The sequence below is a fragment of the Prionailurus bengalensis genome, chromosome E2 (assembly GCF_016509475.1).
Source record: "Prionailurus bengalensis isolate Pbe53 chromosome E2, Fcat_Pben_1.1_paternal_pri, whole genome shotgun sequence".
Lineage (NCBI taxonomy): Eukaryota > Metazoa > Chordata > Mammalia > Carnivora > Felidae > Prionailurus > Prionailurus bengalensis.
In genome coordinates this window covers 55,233,374-55,257,446 of record NC_057352.1, presented here as the reverse complement: position 1 = coordinate 55,257,446, position 24,073 = coordinate 55,233,374, and the positions used below count along the sequence as shown (strand labels likewise).

Sequence of the window (24,073 nt, the reverse complement as noted above, 5' to 3'; positions counted from 1 at the left end):
GGCAAGTAGTCGGGAGAGTTCCAAGAGATGTCCTGGTGAATGTGAAGAGGGACCACCCACATACAGAAATCAGAAAAAGATGCCCACCGTTGGCCCCAGACTTCCCGTGGTGCTCCTGGGCCTCAAACCTGGTCTAGGATCGTACCCCGCCCCCCCCAATCTCCGCCCTGTAAATGACTTGGTTATGTAAAATATGATTCATCCCTGCGAATTCCGTGAGGCTATTGAAGCCACGCTCTTGAAGAATCTTCAGGATGTAGGGAAGTTCTCAGGCTATATCCATTAAACGGAAGAAGCCATTTCTAAATATCCTGGATGGTATGGTATGCATTTTCTAAAACTATAGGTCCAGAGGGTAAGGGCTTTGGAGTCTGAGAGACCTGGGTTCAGATTCTGACTCTGCTGCCTGTCTGTGGGCAGGTTACTGAATTATCCTCACCTTTGCCACCCTCAGCTCTAAAACAAGAATAACACGTGCCAACACCTGCCTCCCAGGATTGTTCTGGTAACTTCTACTTTGTACTGGACTCTCACTAGGGGCCAGGTTCTTGGTGAAGCGCTTCACGGACACGAACACATGTAACGTCAAGGACAACAGGATGAGACTGTCGGGGTGAGATGAGGCAATGTCTGGGGAGCCCTAGAAGAGGGCTGGCATATGCCAAGGAACCCACACCCGACAGAAAGACAATGGGGATTTCCAAAGGGTTGCCATGGACGGAGGGATTACGAGGGAGCTGTCTATTGCCATGCTTCTCAGCATTGCCCAAGTTTGCCACAATAAGCGAGAATTCTCTTCTCAGATGCAAAAAGACCCAGAATGTTTTAAGCTTCCGTCTGCCCATGCCATGTGGCGGGTGAGCAGAGATGGGGGTTAATGCCTTAAGAATGGGGACCAAGATCTATACATTCACTTCTAAAGATGACTCCCAGCGGTGGGGGCCCCACACAGAGCCTGTTCAAGCATCCACAAGATGCCGTTTACAGCAGGGGTTCTTATGGGCAAAGCTGGGGTCATCCTAACAAAGTCCCCAGGACGGTGTCCCTCCAGATGCCTGAACCCGGTAGGAGGCAGCTGACGTGGAGAGCAAGGCAGAACCGCGCCCTGCCACCCTCTAGCACCCTCGTTCCTTGCCCGTGTTGAGCACAGACCTCCCCCTCTAAGTCACGCTTTTGTCACGTGCTGGTGATACACTGAGCACAGGAACACGGTCCCTGCCTCATAGGCTCCTAGGGCAGCGGTTCTCAGTCAGGGTGATGATGCCCCCAGGGACGTTGGCGATGCCTGGACATGTTTTTGGTCGCGCCAATTCAGGGTGCAGGTGCTACAGGCATCTGGTGGGTCAAGGCCAGGGATGCTGCTCTACATCCTAGCTCCCAGGATGGCCCCAGTCACAGAGAATGACCCATTGTCAGGGGTGCCCAGGTTGAGAAGACCTGCCCTTACGGGTACGACTTTTATGGGAGGGGTTTACACGCTGTGTCGAGCCCAGCCTCTCTGAGCCATTTTCTCCTCCATAAAATGGGTCTGATGGCCCCTGTCCGCAGGGTATTTTCAAGGGGTACAAACAGAAATGCAAACAAGCTGTCCCTCTTCAGTAAGTCAGCCTTTGACAAATTGACGCATTTACAGAGGCCAGCTGTGAAATCATCCAATAAGCACCCCCACCCCCAGTGCCCTCCTGGGAGGCGTTTGAAGATACGCGAAAGAGAACTGTCCCCAGATGCTTTCTACCGGGGCACCCCAAGAGCCTTTCCGTTTGCCCCGTGTCCATGCACAGCTCTTCTGCATCAGAAGGAGGTACTGAGAGGCCTCGGGGGATTCCTGAGGTCCTGCTCCTTCCCTGAGCATCCGGAAGGGAGGCATTTTACCTTCATAAAGCAGCTCCGGCTGGCAGTAGACTCGGTCATCTTTTTCCTTCAGGGCTCTTGCCGTTGTGGATGCCAGTTTGACTACATCTGATCCCACTTCTGCATTCTGAAAGAATCAGTTTTCAAGAAAAAAATCGACCACTTGTTACCCAGAGCAAACAAGTGCTATACCGTGTATGTTTAACAAAGTGGTTTAGGGGAGCCTGCTTGGGATTTTCTCTCATCCTCTCTCCTTCTCTCTCTCAAAGTAAATAAATAAACTCATAGCATTAAAAAAAAGTGCTTTAGAGGATGTCATCTTTCAAAAAAAATTTTTTTTTTAATTTTTTTTTCAACGTTTATTTATTTTTGGGACAGAGAGAGACAGAGCATGAACGGGGGAGGGGCAGAGAGAGGGAGACACAGAATCGGAAACAGGCTCCAGGCTCTGAGCCATCAGCCCAGAGCCCGACGCGGGGCTCAAACTCACGGACCGCGAGATCATGACCTGGCTGAAGTCGGACGCTTAACGGACTGCGCCACCCAGGCGCCCCTCAAAAAAATTTTTTTAATGTTTTTAATTATTTTTGAGAGCGTGAGAGAGCACGCAAGCTGGGGAGGGGCAGAGAGAGGGGGAGACACAGAATCCGAAGCAGGCTCCAGGCTCTGAGCTGTCAGCACAGAGCCCGACGCAGGGCTCAAACTTGTGAACCACGAGATCATGACCTGGGCTGAAGTTGCTCAACCGAGGTAGCCAGGTGCCCCTAGAGGATGTCATCTTCTTCTGGCCTCATGTAAACCACAGGAAGCAGCTATTATATTATTGGTATTCTTCTTTTTTTTTTTTTAATGTATATTTTGAAAGGGGGGGGGAAGGAGGGAGAGCAAACACACATGCACAATGGGGAAGAGCAGAGAGAGAGGGAGAGAAAGAATCCCAAGCAGGATCCACAATGTCAGCACAGAGCCCAGCATGGGGCTCGATCTCATGGACCCATGGGATCGTGACCTGAGCTCACATCAAGAGTTTGACGCTTAACTGACTGAGCCACCCAGGCGCCCCTGTATTATCAGTATTATTCTCATTCTCTGAGAGGGTGTAGCTGGTAGGTGGTGGGATGAGGGTCCCTAAACTCCTGGCTCTTTTCTACTACTCTGGGCTACATTATCTTTCACAGGTAAAACTAATGTGCTAGTAGGTTCTCACTTTTTATTTTTTTTTTAAAAATTTTTTTTTTTCAACGTTTATTTATTTTTGGGACAGAGAGAGACAGTGCATGAACGGGGGAGGGGCAGAGAGAGAGAGGGAGACACAGAATCGGAAACAGGCTCCAGGCTCTGAGCCATCAGCCCAGAGCCCGACGCGGGGCTCGAACTCACGGACTGCGAGATCGTGACCTGGCTGAAGTCGGACGCTTAACCGACTGCGCCACCCAGGCGCCCCAGGTTCTCACTTTTTAAATACTAGGTGATTCACCTGTACAAGGCTGCATCAGTCATTAAAAGGATGTTTATAAAGAGTTCATAATAACATGGGAAATGCTCATGAGAGAGTACTGAGAACTGCAGCAGAGTAAATTGTATACGCAGCCTGAGCTCAATGAGGTAAAAAAAAATGACACTGAAAAGAGCCTGGGGGAAATACACCAAATACTAACAAGACAGCAGGCAGTGGAATTATGGGGACTTCCTTTTTCTACACTTCCCTGTATTTTCAGGACTTTCTCCTATGAAAACCACTGCTGAAATGAAAACAAACAGGCAATCATTATTACTTGGGAGTCAAAGATCGACCAAGGACATTCCTTGGTCTCAACTTACAATCAGACTTTGTTTAGGGTCTTACGCATCGTGGTTGTAATCCAGGAGAGGGATTGAAAACAAACGATTCTTTATTGAGCTTCTACTACTCCCCATTTCCCTACGTAGAAGCTATGGGCACTTGAGCAAGTTACTTAGTACCTGGGAAGCCGCTGCCTCATCTTTATAGTGAGGTACAGCAGATGTGTATATGTGTAAAGAGTGTATATAAAGAGTGTATATGTGTCTCTAAGTTATTGTGCAGGTTGAATAAAATAATCCCTGAAAATGGTTTACAGGAGGGTCTGGTTAACAGTCAGTGCTAAATAAATGCTAGTTGCAAGCTGATAACACCATCAATGTTTTATTATTACTATTGTTGTTATTATATTACTCACTATACCACCGGGGGCGAGCGCAGGTCAGACGATGGAGGAGAAGCAAGACAGAGTCCCTGCCTTCACGGAGTCTACAGGGCGAGAGTTATTGCTATGGCTGACTTCTCCTCATTTAAACTTTTCTCTACTTCCCAAATTTTCCAAAATGGGATTTTATAATTAAATGAAACCTGTTTGAGTGATAGCAGCTTTTTGCCGGGAAGGGGATGCTAAGGTACTGCATCCTATAGCAGCCGGGCTGCAGGGGCCCTTTGAGACTTGCTTAGTTCAACCCCTCAACTTACAGAAGAGGAAGCAGGCCCGGAGAAGGAAGGTGATTTGTCCAAGGCCACAGAGGGAAGAAGAGTTTGGGCCCTTCACACTGCAAGTCTTGCGCTCCAAAGCAAGAGCACTGCAGGCAGTAGGGCAAAGCAGGTACAAAGGCCCTGAGGCCAGTCCCTTCCCATCCTGCAGGTCTCTGCTCAAAACATCCCCTCCCTTGACCACTCAGTCCGCAATGTCGCCAAGGCACAGCTCCCAGGAAGGAACTGCTGGATGAACGGAGTGGATGCATAACTCAGTAAGCTTTTCCTTCCACTGTCGAGGTGCAAAACATGTGCTTCACAGGGTGGCTGCAGGAATTCAAGGAGATGAAATGTGTGAAAAAGTCCCACCCGGCACCCGGCACCCCGGTGCTGTCTTGTAAACTGAAGTTCTGGAATGCCTCCTCCTGCATCGAGCCACAAATCGGCAGAGGCTCTGCCTGGTGCCTTGTCGTCACCCGACAGCAACAGGCCTGTTGTGCATGCCCTGGGCTTGTGTCTCGGGGAGTCAGTCTGCAGAGACTTATAATTCTGGCCTGAAACTGGTCAGACTGGTTGAGGGATAAACTGAATTTTTCCACATAGCAGTCACCAACGTGACTCAGCTGCTTTTTGTGGCCGGCGTGCTCAGCTTTGGGAAGAAACAGCTTTCCAGCCCAAATTCAACAAAATCCTACAGGTTTGTTTTGAAATCCCCCAACTCGAGGCAACTCTGTGCGAAGCAGCCATCTCGGTAATTCCCCGAAACTCTGGCTTTGGGGGTCAGAAGCCCTGTGTGTGAAATCTGGCTCTCTGGCTTTCTGTGTGAACTTGAGCAGCCTCCCCCCCCCCCCAGCCCCCAGGCTTCCCTGAGGCTGTTCCGTAGTTTGTAAAATATGGGGGCGCTTTGTAACTTTTTGAATGGGTGGTGAGCACAAGTGAGGTTGCTTTGACCTGCAGCTGAAGACTAGTTACAATTAAACAATGGTGATGAAAACACCTGGGCCAGGGCCAGGCACATTGTAGTTAGTAACTTGGAGCCAGAGAGACACGCATGCAAATCCCAGCTCAAAATCCCACGGATGTTTCTGCAATGTTGGGCAAGTTACTTTCTCTCTCGTCAGTAGTCATGGGGATAGCAAGCAACTCAGAGGGGCGTCCTACTGATTAGATGAGAGGCTTGCAAAGCATTTAACAGTTCCACAAATTTTCAGGACCAACAAGTAGAGCGGAGACCCACGTACTCTATGTCTAAATGCGTTGAGCAAACTGTTACATGAAATACCATTTTCTCCCCCTCCTCGATTACACAGACCTTGATAACGCAGAAGTGCGCTGTCCGAGAGGGCAACCGCTAACCACATGTGGCTATTTACATTTTACTTAAACTTAAGAACAATTACACATCCTCTTCCTCAGCTGCACAAGGCACATTTCAATGGCACACGTGTCTCGTGGCTACTGCCTCAGATAGACAGAGAATGTGTCATAGCCGCAGTGGACTCTTGCACAGTGCTGGTCTGGAAGGATGTGTGAATTTGGAATTCTAGGACTCCTTGATTCTGAGCCAGAATAGGGTGGCAGACAAGGGCCAGCCTCTGGGCCCGGGTTCTTTGTCCCTGTCCCCCTTTCTTCCCACTGCACAGAAGCCCCAGCCAGCACGACCGAAGCCAAGAGCCAAATCCTGGCCACCTTGTGGGTCTGAGGCCTGTACACCAGGGGCACGGCCTGCCTTTAGGAAGACAGAGGCAGGTGCTGGAAGCAGTGTTGGGGCTTTTGGGGGAGGGAATTCACGGATCCCAGGTAGCTGGTTCGTGGCTGGGGAAGGGAAAGGGGAAGGCACCTGGCTGGGTGGGGATGGCCCCTTGACCCGAAGAACCCCCCACTCTGTGAAGGAGGGACACTGCCAGAGAAAGTCTGGATTAGGGCCCCCCAAATGCCCAGGCCAGAGCAGGGGCCCCTCTTGCCGGGGTCTAAAAGCAAAAACGACATCTAACACAGGTCCCGGCAGATAATGAGCTCTCAATAAATGGCAGCTTTTGAGGTTGGGGGGGGGGGGAGGTCTTTGTTTTCACATTTAGGATCAAGACAAAAACCCAAACTACTGAGCCAGGAGTGGAAGCCACCCCTCGTAGGTCCACAACGCCTCCTCCCACGGTGGCGGCTTACACAAGGATAGCTGTCGGAAGGGAAGGCTAGTGCTCACGAACCCCCCTGGAGGCAGCCCCCCCGGAGCCCCGCCGGACACGCAGGGCGGCCACAGAGCTGTCTGTACGCGCCCACGCCCCTCCCAGCCCGGCCCCGCCTGGGACAACCCCTGCACCGCCCTACAAAAACAGGCCACCGTGCCAAGGGGCCCCACCTTCCTCTGACCCCAGCTGGCCCAAACGCAAGAGAATCTGGGGCAGCCGGGACATCCCAGACTTTTAAGTATACTTCACTCTTGCCCATTCTCTGTGGAGAGCACTTGCCACTTGGGAAATGTTCCCAATGTTAAAGACAGACCCGCGTCCTTTCAGAGACTCACTCATTTCTCATCCGCACGTCATGCGTTCATTGAGTTAAAGTGGTTACAAGCTTAACGAGGACCCTCCAAGGGCCAGGCCCTGTGACGTGCGTGGGACAATCAGCTGACAGGAGGACGGGCTCTGGCTCTCAGAGCTTCACGGGTCCGGTGACTGAACAAGCTCCCTTGCCGGGGACAAGGGTTCAGCAGGAGCTACAAGTGCCATTGGCACGTACGAGGTCCTCTGAGGGGAGCAATGACCCTGACACCTGTAGGGCCAACAGGAATTTGCCAGACTGAGGTTGGTTCTCCCTGCTTGCAAATTGAAAGCCTCTGTGGGCTGAGGCCACGCCCTCGCGCCCCCCCCTCCCTTTCCAGGTCCTCCACCTCCACCCAGAGGTTCTGCCTTCACTGGTCTACACCGGGGTCCACCCAGGTGTGGTCTCAGAACCCCCAGGTGAGTCCAACCTGCAGCCAAGTCAGGAGCAGAGGCCTGATCCGAGTAGGACAGGGTTTCAGGCAGGGGGACAGCCATGAGCAACGGCCCCAGACTGAAGGGTGCCGGAGGCAGGTGGTATCTCCTTCGGTCCGTCCTAATAAGCATTTGGGTAGAACGGAATTGGAGCTGCCAGATGGGGACATGTCTGCCATGGGCATGTGCTCAACTTTCCGATTTCCGATTTCAATACGCAGGCAGGGCAACTTGAAAGTGAAGCAAGGAGCCTTTTTAAGGGACAATAAATAGCAATTAAAAAGCGTGGCCAGAGCTACGCTTCCCAGGGCTCACTCTTCTTTGCTGGTTTCAAAGCAGTAGATGGTTCACACGGTGGCTTTTCAAAATCTACATGCTGAACTTCTTAGCTTGGTTCCAAGGAAGCAAATCATTTTTCAAGCACGATAAAAGGCTATAAAATCCTCGGTGTGTGGGCAGTGGGAGGGAGTGTTTCCTGTCCAGGTTTCATCCCCAGGCTGAGGGCGGCGTGAGGCAGGGCCGGGCCTCGGGATGTGCACCTGTGTGCTCTGTGACACCACCTCCCACCACTGCTTCCCGGAACCAGAACACCAAGACTGGCCCTGCTTGGCCCTGCGGGGCTGCCCAGAGTGGAGACGGCAGAGGCCAGGAGCCCATGTGACGACTTCGTGGAATGTGGCCACTCACTCAACAGCCCTGAACCCCGTGAGGAGAAAGTTCACTCCTTTTTCTCTTCCCGATCTTTCCGACCGGGTCAAGGAGAGTCTGAGTCAGGTGCCATTAGCTCTTTGACACCTAGTACTCTTAGGACTTCCTTCTCAACAAAGAGGTGAAGTCTTGGCAAGCCGCGGTTATCCGACCAGAGAGTAAGACCTCTGCTTTATTGCCACTGCTTCCCCCGGCTTGTCTTCCGATTGCAGTGAGCGATGCTCTCTTTCCAGTGACTAGCGACGGGTTACCTCTCAAGAGGGAGATGGTTAAAACAAAACACGATTTTTTAAGGGTTAAATTGAGGTGATAAAAATGAAAATCGGGACAGAGATAAACCAATGACGGCAGATGGGGAAATGCCGACAAGACAGCAAAGAACCCCGACTCCGGGACCAGAGAAACCTGGGTGCACACGCAGGCCCCACTGACTGATTGGACCCCAGCAGTGAGGGGGGAGGAGGCTCCCTGGGCCTTCTGTCGGAGTGTCTCCCATTTCCCAGGCCTGCAGAGGGGGACCCGTCTGGGCTCTTTCCAGGTGTTAGGCCTGCTGGGGAGAGCAGGAGAGTTGCACCTTTACCAGCTATGAGTATGCACGGAGAGACAGGCAGGTGCCAATCATGCCTCTGCCACTTGGGGCATGTTCCTGAACCTCTCTGGGCCTCGGTTTCTCCATCTGTAAAATGAGGCTAACAGGAGGACCTCTCCCATAGGTTGTTTTGCTCATTAAGTGAGGCAAGGAAAATAAAACGCCTAGCAAAGTACCCGGCACATACAGTGCATTTAGTAATAGGAGCCACCAAAATCGAGGTGAATTGGATTTGCTTTCATTTAAATTAATTAAGTCGTGAAGTCAGTGAGTTCTGGAGCCAGAAGTCTCTGTAGCCTCTGGGAGCATCACCCTAATTGAAGATAATGTCTGGCCTCGTGGTCATTTTTAATGCAAGACGCGGACGATTCAATAGCAGGGCATTAGGTGAGTGAATAGTGACGAATCCTGGCCTGGGACCGTCACACGAATATTTAAAATGATGTTGCAGAAGAATATTTAATGTCATGGGGAGATGTTTAGATACACGTGTAAGTGAAAACAGTCGCACACAAAACAGTATGCACATAATCCTCCGTGAAAAGGAAGGAAGGGCTGATACACGCTGCAACAGACACGGACCTCCGAAACACCATGCCGAGGGAGGGCAGCCAGCCGCAGGGGACCACCTGGCGCCTGGGTCCACGTACGTGACGTGTCTCCAACAGGCAGATCCTCAGAGAGAGGAAGGGGATTAGTGGTTACCTAGAGCTGGGGGAGGGGCGTGGGTTAAGGGGTGCAAGGTTCCTTTCCAGGGTCATGAAAATGTTTTAAAATCCATCGTCGTGATGGTCACACAACTCTGTCAAGATACTAAAGGCAACTGAATTGTACACTTTAAATCACTGAAACGGGTGGATGCTATGTGAAATTCTATCTCAAAAAGTCTACTGAGAATTCTGTGATCTCTAAAATTAAGCAATATATAAAATATACGTATATATTTCTAAATTTTAGAGAAGTCATACTACACAGAGTTTTTAACTGCTTTATCGAGAGACATATTCATGTGCACGTGTGTTAGATCTACATATACACAGATACATCGACAGATGTACCAATATGGCTGTCTAGTGAGAGAGAGACTTTGGAGGAATACAAATATATCTACAAATCTGTGGGTTTGTTTCCTTTTTATCTAACCTATATTTTAAGTTTTTTTTTTTTAACTTATTTTGAGGGCAGAGAGGGAAGGGGGGAGGGAGGGAGACAGCGAGCGCGCACAGGCACAAGTTGGGGAGGGGCAGAGAGAGAGGGAGAGAGAGAGAAACCCAACCAGGCTCCGGACACTTAACCAACTGAGCCACCCAGGTACCCCTCCCTAATCTATATTTTCTAAGGCTTCTGCTATAAATACGTATCATTCTTGGAGAAACAATGAAAAGATGTCTTTAAGAACAGCTCACTTTGGATTTCAATGTCAATCAAGCCGACGCCAAAGTAACTGCCCACTTGGGCTCACGACGCCCCAGGAATGAAATGGGCCCCCGTCCCGCCCATTACCTTGTCCACATCGAGGGGCACGGCGAACCTCCGGAGGGTGGGAATGGAGGTGAGCCTGGAGTTCTCCTCAAAGTCCTGGTTCAGGTTGGCCAAGTAGAAGAGCTGATAAAGGCTGCCGTCCTCATAGGCGATGACGTCAAACACAAGGCAGCCGTCCTCTTCGTAGGCGTTGACGTGATGAAACACCACCATGGGGTCCGTGTAAAACTTGGTCGGCACGGGCTTCCCAGTCCTTTGGTCGACGATGTGAATGTAAGTCTGAAAGAAGACGTGCATCCAGGGGTCAGCCTTCCCTCTGCTGGCCTGGCGCTGTGGCATCGGTTATGGGACGGGATACGGCCCTGCCCTCCACTAGCTCATGACCCTGACACGTCCCCTGTCCCAGAGCTCTGGCCACGCAGAAGCTGAGGACACGGGAGCTGCCTGCCGTTACACGTCTGTGATCACCTCCTTCAGATGGATCGGAGGGAAGCTTTGCCGCTGGAGCCTCTGCACCACCAGGAGGACTGCCTGGAGGAGTCCCCGAGGGTGCTCTGTCCCCTCCCCACCCCCCTCACTTGACTGGGACTCCAGGTGGGCGGCAACGACCCAGCTCCCTGGCAACAAATGGCCAAGCTGGGGAGAACTGGCCAGTCCTCTAGCCCTCCCCGGGTTCCAGCCACAGCTGGATCCCCTAAAACCACACCAGCCCTTCGGGGGCCCCTCTCCCGACCTCCTGGTTTGCCAGCTTGTCGCAGCAACCTCCTTTATCCTGGGGGCTGCAGCGGGGAGAGACCGTTCTGGTGAAGGAGCCCCCACGGGTATCTGCACACACCTCCGGCTGTCATGAGGTGGTATCGCTCTGGGTGGTAATTAGCCATATCTGCAGCCCCACTTGCCTAATCCAAAGTAGGTGTGGGGGTTCTTCCTTCTGGCAGCTTTGGCCCAGCCACCCTCCTTCCGAAAGGCAGGGCGGGACTGCTCCAGGCTGTTCCCTTGTCACCTCCTCTCAGCGTATCCACCTCTTTCTCTCCTTCCCCAGAATCTAGCTTTGAACATTAAGTGGGAGTGCAGAAGAGGAAGGCTTTGACAGCCTATGGGCCGGGGGTTGGAACGGGCAGGTGACTACAGAGGTAATTATTTTATCTCATTTCTTCTCCATGACCCCAATTCCTGGGGTCAGGCACAGGAGCTTTTAAGAAAGCTCTCTTCTGAAAACATTTTTTTAATGTTTATTTGTTTTTGAGAGACAGAACATGAGCAGGGGAGGGACAGAGAGAGAGGGAGACACAGAATCCAGAGCAGGCTCCAGGCTCTGAGCCGTCAGCACAGAGCCTGACGTGGGGCTCGAAGCCACGAACCACGAGATCATGACTTCAGCCGAAGTCGGATGCTTAACTGACTGAGCCCCCCAGGCACCTCAGAAAGCTCTCTTCTAAATGCATTCTAAAACCCTTCCCGGGGCTTTCTGCCCTGCCTCTGGGGGCTCGGTCTTCCCGCTGTGGGATTCTCTGAGGGCCACGGGATCTCCAGGGGCTGAAGAGAAAACCCAACTACCGCTAGCTTCCCTGCTGGCCCCCTTGGCCCACTGTTCATTCCAAAAATAGAGAGAGAGGGTCTGTGACATAGGAGACACTTTTTCAGTAAAAAGAGAATAAAAGCAAGTCCCTGCCTTCATGGAGCTTCTATTCCAGTGGGGGGGAAGGCCAGCAGTCAATGGTCAAGTAACGTGTCAAGGACAATGAGCACCACTGAGAAAAATGAAGCCGGGTAGGGGATGGAGAAAGCCTGGAGTGGGGTCTGTTACAAATTGGTTCATCACGGAAGGCCTCAGGAATCTGGACTCTGAGGAAGGAAGTGATCTGGGGAAGGATATTCCAGGTGGAAGGGACAGGAAATGCAAAGGCCCTGAGGCAGGAATGTGTTAGGCTGGTTTGAGACACAGGAGGACCAAGAGGGAGGCTGGGTGAGCAGGAAGCCAGTGGTTGGGATGTAGACATGTGAGGATTTGCAGGCTGGTCAGTGAAGTCTTGGATCTTATCCTGAGGAAGGTGAGAAATCATTAGAAGGCTCTGAGCAGAGGAGGGACCTCACTCTCCTCGTGGAAAAGGACAGGTTTTAAAGAGGTGGCCAGCCGCAAACAGGATGCATAGTTGCATACGTACATAAAGACATCCATAATGGGCAGAAAGGGGAGAGGGATGTCAGAGCATTGTGGTGGTTCCCTCTGGAGAGGGCACTGGCAGTGAGTGGGGGGAAAAGGGACTTGATACGTTGCTTTCTATACTTGGGTATTGTTTGAATAGAGGACACTAAGAATTACTGGATATTTATCACTAGTAAAAGTTGACTTATTTCAACAGGAAGTAAGTACACACACATATCCATGCATAGATATATTCATACACATACAAATGTACACACATATGCAGACATCCATATATACGGGCCTGCATATACACAAGTGCAGACACACATGTGTGCACACATCCATGCTTTGAGCACGCAGGTGTGCCTGAATGGAAGCTGTTTCTGTTTACCACTGGTGGAACGCTCTATAATTATGATGTCTAAATCATCTCTGGCTCTGCTTCCCTGACATTGTATAGTAGCTGAGGGTGCTAAAAGGGCCTCGTCCATGGACAGTGGAAGCTGCAAGGAGCCCCGACATGGGTCAGGACTGAGGAGTGGCCCTCGGCTGAGGGGGCCGCCTGGCTGATGAGAGCCGGCTTGCCCAAGGCCACACACTCACCCAGGGACAGTCCACTCTACTGACTCAGTGACTTGGGACTTGGCTCTCTTGCCCTAACTCAAGACCACTCTGCAGGACCATCCAGCTTCAGAAGTCTCTGGAAGCGTGGCTGATGCTTCCGGGGAGACTGCCCGGTAGCTCACTTCCTCCCTCCCTTGGAAACCCCCCGCATGCTAACCTCCATCTCAGCCTGCTTCCCGGGATACCCCACTCTGGCCATCCTGATGTTGCGGGCTCGGCTGACCCAGTGGGGGCTGGGGGTCTTGTCCAGGCCTTACCTGGTCCTCCCTGTGGAAAGCCAGGCAGGAAGCCCAGTTCACTCCCCGGATGTACGCAGTTGACATCTTGAGGACGTCCAGCTTGAAAGGCTGCTCGAGGAAAACGATGTAGTTCTCGGTGACTCCGAAGCTGTGGTAATAGCTCGGGGAGAGGAGCGAGCGGGAGGTGATGGAACCGAACACCTCTGTGTGCTTCAACGGGTTCTTCCGCTTCGCGTCCTCTAGAGAAAGGTAAGCCTGAGGAGCAGTGCGGGGCCTAGCTGCCCCCAGACAACGCCACGATCACCTGCAGCTGAGCCTTCCAAACTGACCTGGTCACTAAGAAGAGCCTTTGGGTAAGAGCTGACGAGTAAACCGATGAAGGGGTTGGGGGCTGGTCGGGGGTTAGGGCTTCTCACCAAGGCCTACCCGCCTCTCCTGCTCTGTGAGACCCAGTGCTACAATCTGCAAACACTGAGCCACAGAGCTAGGCTTCTGAGCCAGGGCCCGCAGCGCAGACTGGGGCCTAAGCCCAGCCTCCAGCTGCTTCTAGCATCAAGGTTTCTTTGGAACACAGCCACACTCCCTTCTTTCACAGGGTCTGAGGCTTCTCTTGCTTTGGAATTGCAACGGCGTTGTTCAGTAGTTGTGACAGAGACCACACGGCTGCACAGCGTCAGGTATTGACTCTTGGACCCTCTACAGAAAAAGCTTGTCAGCCCCTAGCCTGGAACAATGCCTCTCGTGCACACGGATTATCCGGGATTGTGATAAAGTGTGGAGTTTGACCCAGTAGATGGGGCTGGGGCCTGAGGGTCTGTATTTCTATTAAGCGCCTGAGGGATAGGGCAGCTTCCCAGGCTTCAACTTTGCTTTTTGCCGGGGACCATCATCTGATACATATTTCGTAGGGTTTCCATGAACTTCTTTCGGCACTGCCCATTCCCAAACACCTGGGAGACTAAGTACCCGTTGTGATGTGGGGCTGCTATATACCTTGTGATGATCCAAGCAGGCTGTAGGGTTCCCATTTTACAGACGGGAAACTGAGGTGCGATGGAATGGGCCCGTCATTATGGCCAAAGGCACAAGGTTAAGCCAAGAAGACCCGGCCCCCCGCTGAGCCTGGCTGCCTCCTCTGTTATTAGCGAGAACAACACTCCCAGAGTGAAGAGAGAGAACAGAATGCAATAATGGGGCAGCCCAAGCTCGAGCGAGCTCTTATTCTCCTGCAAGGGTGAGTCACCATGGGCCAAAAGGTCTCCCCACCCAGGCCTGGGGCTCATTTATAATGAGTTACCTGCAAGCGTCCCCACCTTTCTTGTGGCCACCTGTGCACACCATAAACAGCTGGCTGGTGGGAGGGGTGCTGTGGGGTTGTGGGGTGGTTCTTTTCTTCACAAAACAAACGGAGCACAAAGCAGACCAAAATGAAAAGTACCCTGGCCTGGGAGGCAGGAGGCGGGCGCAAATCCCAGGGAAGCCGCCGGCGTGGAGCAGGCGATCAGAGAGGAGCTGCTGGCAAGATGTGGGGACTCCTGTCAGCTGCGTGGTGGTGGGCATGTCACCTGATCCCCCTGGGCCTCATCGTCCTCCTTTGAAATAGAAGGTGTTAAACTCAAATGCCTAGACCTCCCCTAGGTCTGACGTTCTAGGATTCTGACTAGGCCCTATATTCCTCTATTGGCTTAATTCATGGGAGTTCCATTTAACAAGAATATACTCATTGTGCCCTCTGACCTTAGGGGCTCCCATCTGCCTGGAGCCTGGTAATTAGCTCAGGAGGTGCTACAGGACTATGACGGAGGGCACCAGCAGGGGTCACACATGGAAGCCACTTGCCCTAAACTTGTAAGTTCTGCCCTGTCTCCTGAGTCCTGCGCAGCCACCTTCCAGGGCCTGGTTTCCTGGATGTGGTTCCCAGGCCCTTCTTTGTCCAGGACCCTCCTCCCTCGGGAACATGCAATCACAATGGGCCTGGGCTTTGCTCCACGTTCCTGGCCTTAAATGGAGAAGATTCAGAAGGCCCAGAGAATGGGGTGGGGGTCTGAAAGGCTGACAGTCTGAAGCAGGGCTGAGCCCCCACAACAACACTGGGAGCCTGGCTTCAGGGGCTGGGATGAGAGTGGGCAGCACAGCTTTGGCATACAAAGTTTTGTGAGAAAACTAAAACATATCAATGGAAGGAAGGAAGGATGGATGGAAGGATGTTTGATGGGTGCGTGGATGGACAGACGGACAGTTGGATGATGACTGATAGGTGGATGGATGGATGGATGGATGGATGGATGGATGGATAGGGAAATGGTGGGTGAATAATGGGTAAATTAATGAATCAGTAAACTGGAGCCTAAAGAAAAACAGGTTAGAATAGTAAAGGAACTTACTTCTTCCAAAAGGAAGTCCAGTCACACCTCTTTTCTCCTTTAGGAAAAAAGACTCAAGGTCATCTGAATCACCCATGTAGGAAAGTGTCAGATTGAGTCTCAGGTCATCAACAAAAATCAGAACTCTTTGGAAGGAGCCACCCTTGACATCTGTGTTTCATCATATCCCCAGAATGACCTACCTGGTACTGTGGCAGGGATCTTAAAGATCACATATTTTGTCTTGCCCTTGTCCATGATGGATGTGCCCATATTAAGAACATTTCCAGCCGCATCATAATGAGGATGCGATGTTGCCAGATTTACCGCCACGTAATTGCGATAATCCACCTGCAAAATGACAAACACCTGGTTTTAAAAAGGAGGTGGGGAGGGTGAGATGATGAAAAGCTGGCCGCTTCTAGATTCGGAGTGATGAAGACTACGTTTGCATACCTCCTGGTCTGAAGGTAAGTCGACTTCACCTTTCAAGAGGATGTTTACTCTTGAAACCTGATATGACCTCAGGGGGAGCCTCCTACAGCAGAGAAGCTGCAGGGGAGCTGGTGAGCTGTATGCTCTTCCCTGCCCCCTGGCCCTGCCCCCTGGGTGTCCTCAGCATGGAGGCAGATTGCCTGGCCGCAGAGTGATGACCTAGGCAGAGAGGCAGCCTTAGCGCTAATCTTAGCCGCTGCTCTGTGTCTTTCTGGTTACGTCATTTAAATTCTCCCCTTTTGTATGCCACAGAGGCATAAATCTCCAGGCCTCTCCCCTACGATTATTCTGGGAACAGAGAGTTATAAAAACACGTGGTCAAAGTGAAACTCAACTAACGAGCTCCATAATGACCCCCCACTCCCAACAGAGCACAGCCATAGAATAATGTGTGGCCGGGGGAACAACTGTCCTCCTTTCCTCTCCAAGAATAGCACAACCTCCGGCCAGAAGTCAACCAATACTTCATGCTCTCTTAGTATTTCCTCTCTGAGGCTTTGTGGAGAGCATACGTTGGTTGGACCTATGCTGCCCGGCTTCAAAGGTGCTGGCCATAACTTCGCAGCTAAGAAAAGCACTCCCTTTACCAGATCGTTAAAATGTACTGAGGAGACAATGAGGCTTTGGCCAGCCAGCTGGAGAAGAAAGTGGGTCTATTGATTTTCGTGAAAATGTTGACTTGATTCTGCCCAGGAAAGGCATCTGCTTGGGGATTTATTTCCATCCCCTTGCTCTCTGCCTAAGGCCTCCCTCTTCAGCCCAACGCCAGGTAGGGCTGCTAGAGTCTGGGCACTCTGGTGCCATCATTCATTCCAACTCCCATTAAACTTCCCACTCAGTGCCAAGATGGTGGACAGTGTTATGGGCTGAATTGTGTCTTCCAAAAAGATCTATGTACCAAGAGTTAGGGCTTCAACATATTTGGAAACAGGGCCTTTGTAGATGTCGTCAAGTTAAAATGAGGTCATTCTGGATGGAGGTGGGCCCTAATCCAATGATTTGTATCTCTAGAAGAGATTGGAGTGATGCATCTACAAGCCAAGGAGCACTGAGGATTCCTGGCAGCCGCCAGCAGCTAGAAGAGGGATGCCAGAATCTTCCCCTAAAGCCTTCAGAGAGAGAGAGAGAGAGAGAGAGAGAGAGAGAGAGAGAGAGAGAATGGCTTCACGAACACCCGGATTTCAGACTTCCAGCCTCCAGAACTGTGAGAGGATAAATTTCTGTTGTTTTAATCCACCTAGTTCGTGGTACTTTGTTTTGGTAACCCTACGAATAAACAAGATGAACCCACAGAGTCCCAACCCTAAGGGAGCTTAGAATCTAGTGCTAAGTGTTGTGCTGGGGAAACTCAAGATCCAATGGCTTTAGAGGAGGGGATGCTCCTGTGAGTTCCTGCAGGTCACATGACCCCACTCAGGTCCCTTTCACAGACCAGGAACTGATGCTGGTTATACATTCACTGGTACCTTCTCCAGGGTTTCCAGAGTCTGTGGGTTGATTTTCCTGATGTAATTGGTCTCTGTGGTCGCATAGAAGTCTTCTCCACACTTCATGATGTTTATCAGGCAGTTGTCTGTGAAATCAGGGATGGTATGGGACAAGTAGGAAAAAGCTCTGTGGAGGAAAGCAGATCAATAGCAAATCACTGGCTGTGTCTACCCAGCTGGAAAGTTCTGCATAAGATAGCTTTAGTTTCCCTACCATTTAAAATGCTCTACTTCAGGGTCTCAAAGACTTGAGGAGTCTGGAGGACGTGGGTATCAAGTTGCCCAAAGATACCACCACATTGAGTTAGCTAAGACATGAGTCATCTGGGGAAAAGATGGCCACCAACTGAACCCTCCTGGGCTCTCAAAAATCCACTGGTCTCCCACACCACAGATATCAAGAGCTGGTAGGTTGTTCTGAAGTGTTTTAAGAAGCTCTACAGAAATCGTATGTACCCAATCCATAATGGCTCCCAAAGACTAGAAAAACAGCTAATTCTTGCCTTTGGCAGGAACGAGAACCCTCTGAATTTGTCCAAGAAATTAGTTTTCTTTTATTTTCTTTAAAGGAAAGCAAACAAATTGTGAGATTAAAAACTCATCATTAGTTTGATCAGAAGATCCGGGATCCATGTATTGGTTAGTGCTCCCCCTACTGGCAAGCAGTGAAGCAGCAAAGATGTCTCACAGATGCTGGTTTTGCATTCATTTCCTCCCCCTCCCCTGTTCCTGCCTGGTTCCTCCCCACACCTGCAAACCTGAGGTCAGTGCTTGCTGTGTGCCAGCCCCAGCACTGGATCCTGGAACTGGAAAGATGAGGTCAGTTCCGGAAAAGGAGAAGCAATCTTCTGTCTCTGGGCCAGCGTACTAACACATTTCCTAACTCTCCTAGATCTGAAGAGTATCAGGAAGGAGATACGGACAGCAGGTCTGATTCCCTGGCCAACAATTTAGTTGTCAAGTGTGTGACACATTCAGAGTCATCAGAGCTCAGATGATTTGAAATGTAGTCAAGAACAACAACAACAAACTCTTCCGTATCTCTTTCTCCCATTTGCCCACTTCCCTCCTCATAGACCCTACGAGTTTCTCTAGACACATAGAAGTACAAACAAATCTACATTTCTTCCTGCTTTTTTTGCACACTACACCACATATTATATGCTCATTCTATACCTCATTCCGCCCCACGCTCACCACTCAACAATGTATCTTGGAAATTTTTCCATTGAGTACATAGAGAGCATCCTTATTTATTTATTTTTTTTACTTCTGCCTGGTATTTTCTTGTATATTTTCACTTTTATTTAACTACCCTTCTGTTGATGAACATTTGGGGTTATTTTCAGTTCCTCATCACAACAAATGACACAACCGTGAATAATATTGCACGTTTGTCATTCCAGATGTGAGCAAGATTATCTCTAGATTGAAGAGAACACACGTTTGTGATTTTGAGAGAGAATTCCAAATTGCTCTCCTACCAGCCATATGGAAAAAATACCTAATCATCTGTCAGATGCTCACTGCCCCTCTTGCTCTCAGTGATCAAGAATTGCATAGTATAGACGGTCAAAGCCCGGTCAGGTGGTTTTCATGCACCCTAAAGATGACTCTCAGGGAAGTGAACGCTGGTTGTTTTGACCACCAAGGATGTCAAAAAGCATGACCAGATTCAAAATGGACAGTTACTTAGAAAATATGTTTTTGCAGGGGTCTGGATGGGCCATCGTTCCAAACTCTGACACCACAATCCTATTGGCCTTGGTGTTGGCATTGTAGGTATCACTTCTCAGGTATTTGCTCCTGTAATAGACTTCACCTGAAAAAAAAAAAAAAAGATGCAGAATCATCCCAGGCTGACACTTTTACAGAGTTTTAAGGTCAATTTCAGCCATTCTAGGGGTATTATGGGGGGGGGGGGTACAGGGGAGGTGAGTTCAGTAAAGCAGTCCCTTTTAACGTGTGGATATAAGAGCATTTGCAGCAAGCTCTCACTTGAGACTCACATTTTCTCACTTGAGACTCACAACTGTATGTCAGGGTAAGTATCCCGATGAGCTCCATTTTACATGGCAGGGAACAGGAACATTCCCTTGCCCGGCCTAATGTCACCTAACCAAGAGGTGCTGACCTGGCCCATTGACCATCTCTTCTACCATGCTGGTTTCCCTCCAGGGAGGTCCAGATTTGGAGGAATGGTTCAGAAGGCCTCATACTTGGGGTCTGGGTTTCCCCAGGGTCTGGTTCAGCCCTGGAAGCCTTTCGTTGGCCATTTTAGCCCCTGGAGTAATATTTGATGCCTATTACAACCAGAGGGTGACCTAGGGCCCAATTCTGTGTAGCAGGTCAGTACGTGTGTGGATGTCTAATTCATGCAGTTACTGGAGAAAATCTAAGTCACTACATAAAATCAGGGACTCTTGGGGACCCTTGGTGGCTCAGTTGGTTTAGCGTCCGACTTCAGCTCAGATCATGATCACATGGTTTGTGAGTTCGAGCCCCGCATCGGGCTCTGTGCTGACAGCTTGAAGCCTGGAACCTGCTTTGGATTCTGTGTCTCCCTCTCTCTCTGCCCCTTACCCACTCTCATTCTGTCTCTCTCTCAAAAATAAAAACATTAAAAAAAATTTTTTTTTAAAGCAGGGACTCTTGACCAGTTCATCAAGACCAACCTGAAAATGTACTGGATGGTTCTAGACCTGTATTAGGTTCCTATGGCTATTGTAACAAATTACCACAAACTTAGTGGCTTAAAACAACACAAATTTGCTATCTTACCATTTTGGAAGATAGAGGCTGAAATGGGTCTTAAGGGCTAAAAAGCAAGGGGTCAGCAGAGAATCCTTTTCTTGCTTTTCTAGCTTCTAGAAGTTGCCTGCATTGCTTGGCTTGTGGTCACATCACTCTACCCTCTGACCCTCCTCTTTCCCTTGTGATTACACCCAGCCTACCGGGATAAACTCCCCAACTCAAGGTCCTTAACTTAGTCACATCGGCAAAGACCCTTTTACTTTGCAGGCTGACCTGTAACATATTCACAGGTCCCTTCTGGGAGACAAAGGGGAGCAGGGGTGGGGGAGGAAAGAGGAGAGAGCTGAGGAGGCCCACCTGGGAGTGGATGGATCAGGAAAGTCTTCCTGGAGGAGGGAAGCACTCGAGAGAGCGCTTGGAAGATGAATAAAATTGTTTGCCCACAATAGACTGGGAAGGTGCAGGTAGGAGAGGGAGTAAGCATTTCCATTCACTCTTCCTGGAAAGTGTGAAAGCACAGGCCTGGTGGTGTAAAGGCCAGCCCACCTCCTGTAAGAGCTGAGTCAAGATGGGCGTGAGCATGAGGTAGGGGCTTGGGAGCAGCAGGAATGAGATGAGGTCAAGGGATGGCACCCTACTGGGCTACAGGAGGCCTCTGAACTTCATTTGCTGGACTAGTTGAAACCTGTGGGTTTTTAAATTTTCATTTAATTTGGCTGTTAATTAGCAAGTGACATGTTGATTTTTCCACCCTAAAGAACACATTCCTTGCTGGAGTCAAATGTAGGTTTCCAATGCTGGTACAATTATATATAATATGCAAAAAAGGAGGATGCAGGTCATACTGACATTTCATTCCCATAAAAAAAGTTGATCCGAGAAATGCCCATCACATATCCACAGCGAGTAATGGGCGTGGGCACACCTTCCCAAGAAATTCTGGTCCGGTGACTTTTTATATTCAAGAAAGGAAATCGTGCTAAGAGCTAACATTTATTGAGCATGGGTGTGCTAAGTGCTCTGTGGACATTAAAAAAAAACTTTTATTTTTTTACGTTTATTTATTTTTGAGAGACAGGGAGAGACAGAGCACAAGTGGAGAAGGGGCAAAGAGAGAAGGAGACACAGAATCTGAAGCAGGTTCCAGGCTCTGAGCTGTCAGCACAGAGACCGACGTGGGGCTCGAACCCACAAACCACGAGACCATGACCTGAGCCAAAGTCGGACGCTCAACCAACTGAGCCACCCAGGTGCCCCAACTGTGTGGACACTTTATGTGTATTTTCTGGTTTAATTCTCAGAACAGTGGAAGTGTATAGAATACACCAACTAGAAACGCGTTCTTTAAGGGGGAAAAAAAAAAAACCAACCTAATGTCATTAGCTAATTAACAGCGAAACAAAATTTAAACAACGCAGGGAGGTTTCAAATTTCTTAGCAAATGAAGTACAAAGAGCCAAGGCACTCGTGGCCCTGCAGACCCATTTCCAATTCCTAAAACCGAGGCACGGAGAGATTAAGTACGTTGCTTGAAGCCACACAGCTAGTGAGGGGGTAAGCTGGATTCAGATCCTGACACAGCCACCACCATCAGTTTGACCATTCTGTCCGATGGTTGTTATTAAAAATACACTTAGAGAAATGTGCTACCATAACTGCATGGCTTGATGAAGCTTCACCAAATGAACCTACCCATATGAGCTACCTCCTAATTGACAGAACAAGAACCTCCTTGGAAGCCCCTCATATCTTGTCCAGTCACCAGCTTCCCCCTACCCAGAGAACCACTATCTCGCCCTCTGATGGCCTCGACTAGCTTCACTCTCAGGATTGTATTGTATCCAAAGGATGGGAGTGTCCACTTCAGTGGTAATGATTCCCACCTGTGCGCTTAGATGGAAATAACAATAATGGTGACACCAGGCTTCATAAAATTGGAAGAGGTCATGAAGGACCTTCTAGTTCTTTCTCCTGTCTTCAGGAGGTAAATGGTGTGTGCCCAGGGGCAGATAACCATCCATTCTGTCCTCAAACATCTTTTCAGAGGTGGCTGCTGTGAATAAAGACCACTGAGATAGTTCAGGATGGAAAGTTCTGTTCTGGGGCAGCAGGAATAAATAGAGAGGAATGGTTGGGAGCTGGGGCTTTCGGTTAATCCAGCTCTGGGTTCACGTGTTCATCTACTACCCAGGAAACACCTCTGTGGGCCAGGAAGCGGGGGGAGCGCAGGGCAGGCAAATCTCTACCCCTGAGGGGATTCAACTCTGCTTGGTCATCCACCATCCATGCACTTGACCTGTGTCAGAGGCAAGGCTCTGTCTTCTCTGCTCTGATGTGAGGATCTTGGTATGTTCCTTACAGAGCTGCTATAACACTTAAGGCCTGTAAAGCACGCAGCACATAGTAGGTGTTCAATAAAAGCTACATATGCTATTGAAATGCAGCAGGTAGAGTGGGCAGGGCTTTGGCTCCATGTTTAGTCCCAGTCCACGCTGTGTGACCCTGGGTGAGTCTCTTTCTCTCATTGAACTTCAGTTTTCTCAACTGGAAATTTGGGATCACCCAACCCTTCCCCAGATGGGATTGGCTGTTTGAAATGAGATGGAATGATACAAGGAGTTTGGCCTGTTGGCACACAGCATGCACTTGCCAAGTAACGACTGCTGAACTTCTGAATTATCCAAAAAAAATCCTGGAGGCAGGAAGACTCAGCTGGGGGTTGGTGAGGCCACACGTACATTGGTCTTTGGTCACGTGTTACACAGAATCTGCTACAGGGCCATCCTGGCCTCCCCCAGAGCCAGCCTGTCCTTCACTGGTCACTCTCTCTGAGGTATGCCACCCACAGACACTAGCTAAGGTGCTTCACCTAAAATGCTGAGTTATGCTCACTTGAAATGTAAACATCGAATCCAGGCTGGCTGTCAGCAGGAGGCCCATTTCATATAAACAACCAGTCCCAGAGCACCGAGGGCTCAGGGGCCACAGGAAAACGGGTCTCTGGAGTTGCTCAAGGCTGACACTCAACTCTGAGGCTGAGATTAAAGGCCATTGCACATTCCCCAGCACCCTGATCCCTGGTGAGCCCCAATTAGCCACATTCTTTCTAAAGGGACACAAGTAAACAGCTGTGCTCCTGCCTGGAATCTTCTAGAACTGGGTCAAGCTTGATATTCTGTGAGGAGTAGGATCTTTTATATATACATATCTCCCCATTTTAAGCAAACTTCTAAAAGGCTAATTTAGGGCTATAATAATTCAAAAAAGTCTGCTTCAGAAAAGGTTAAGTTCTCAAGAGCTCTTTTTGTCCCCAAACATTGGTGATGCTGGCTCTTGGAATTCACATGTTCGAATCCTCATGGGACAATGACCTTGCCTCTTATTAGAAAAGTATCAAATGTACTGCTGAGGGAGACTTGGGTTCATTCTCCTCTATGCCTGCTTTATAAAAAATTTTTAATTTTCAAACAATTTTAGACTTAACAAAAAAGAGCACTCCTTTGTCTGTCTGGTTTCTCCTGCACTCTGCCTCCTTTAGTTAAATCTTTGTTAGGTTTTCATTTTATTTTATTTTATTATTCTTTTTTTAATGTTTGTTAATTTTGAAGGAGAGAGAGCATGAGCAGGGGCGGGGCAGAGAGAGAGGGAGACACAGGATCCAATGCAGGCTCCAGGTTCTGAGTTGTCAGCACAGAGCCCAACACAGGGCTCGAACTCATGAACCGTGAGATCATGACCTGAGCCGAAGTTGGATCCTCAACCAACTGAGCCACCCAGATGCCCCAAATCTTTGCTAGGTTTTCAAAGCATTAACTTTCACTGGCCTCTGCTGAAGGCCACAAACCATTTTTCTGTCTTTTTGCTTTCTTTACTCC

General features: G+C 49.8%; 1 protein-coding gene across 1 annotated transcript in view; it reads right to left on the bottom strand.

Annotated features, from left to right (window-relative positions):
* Positions 1-24,073, bottom strand: part of BCO1 (beta-carotene oxygenase 1) — a 41,111-nt gene that overhangs the window by 6,529 nt on the left and 10,509 nt on the right. The window contains exons 3-8 of the mRNA XM_043599748.1: positions 19,137-19,266; positions 17,424-17,571; positions 15,666-15,813; positions 13,118-13,338; positions 10,109-10,366; positions 1,873-1,978 (exon numbers count right to left, since the gene is read on the bottom strand). Coding sequence (XP_043455683.1) covers positions 1,873-1,978; positions 10,109-10,366; positions 13,118-13,338; positions 15,666-15,813; positions 17,424-17,571; positions 19,137-19,266 — 1,011 coding nt within the window. The remainder of the gene's footprint in view (positions 1-1,872; positions 1,979-10,108; positions 10,367-13,117; positions 13,339-15,665; positions 15,814-17,423; positions 17,572-19,136; positions 19,267-24,073) is intronic.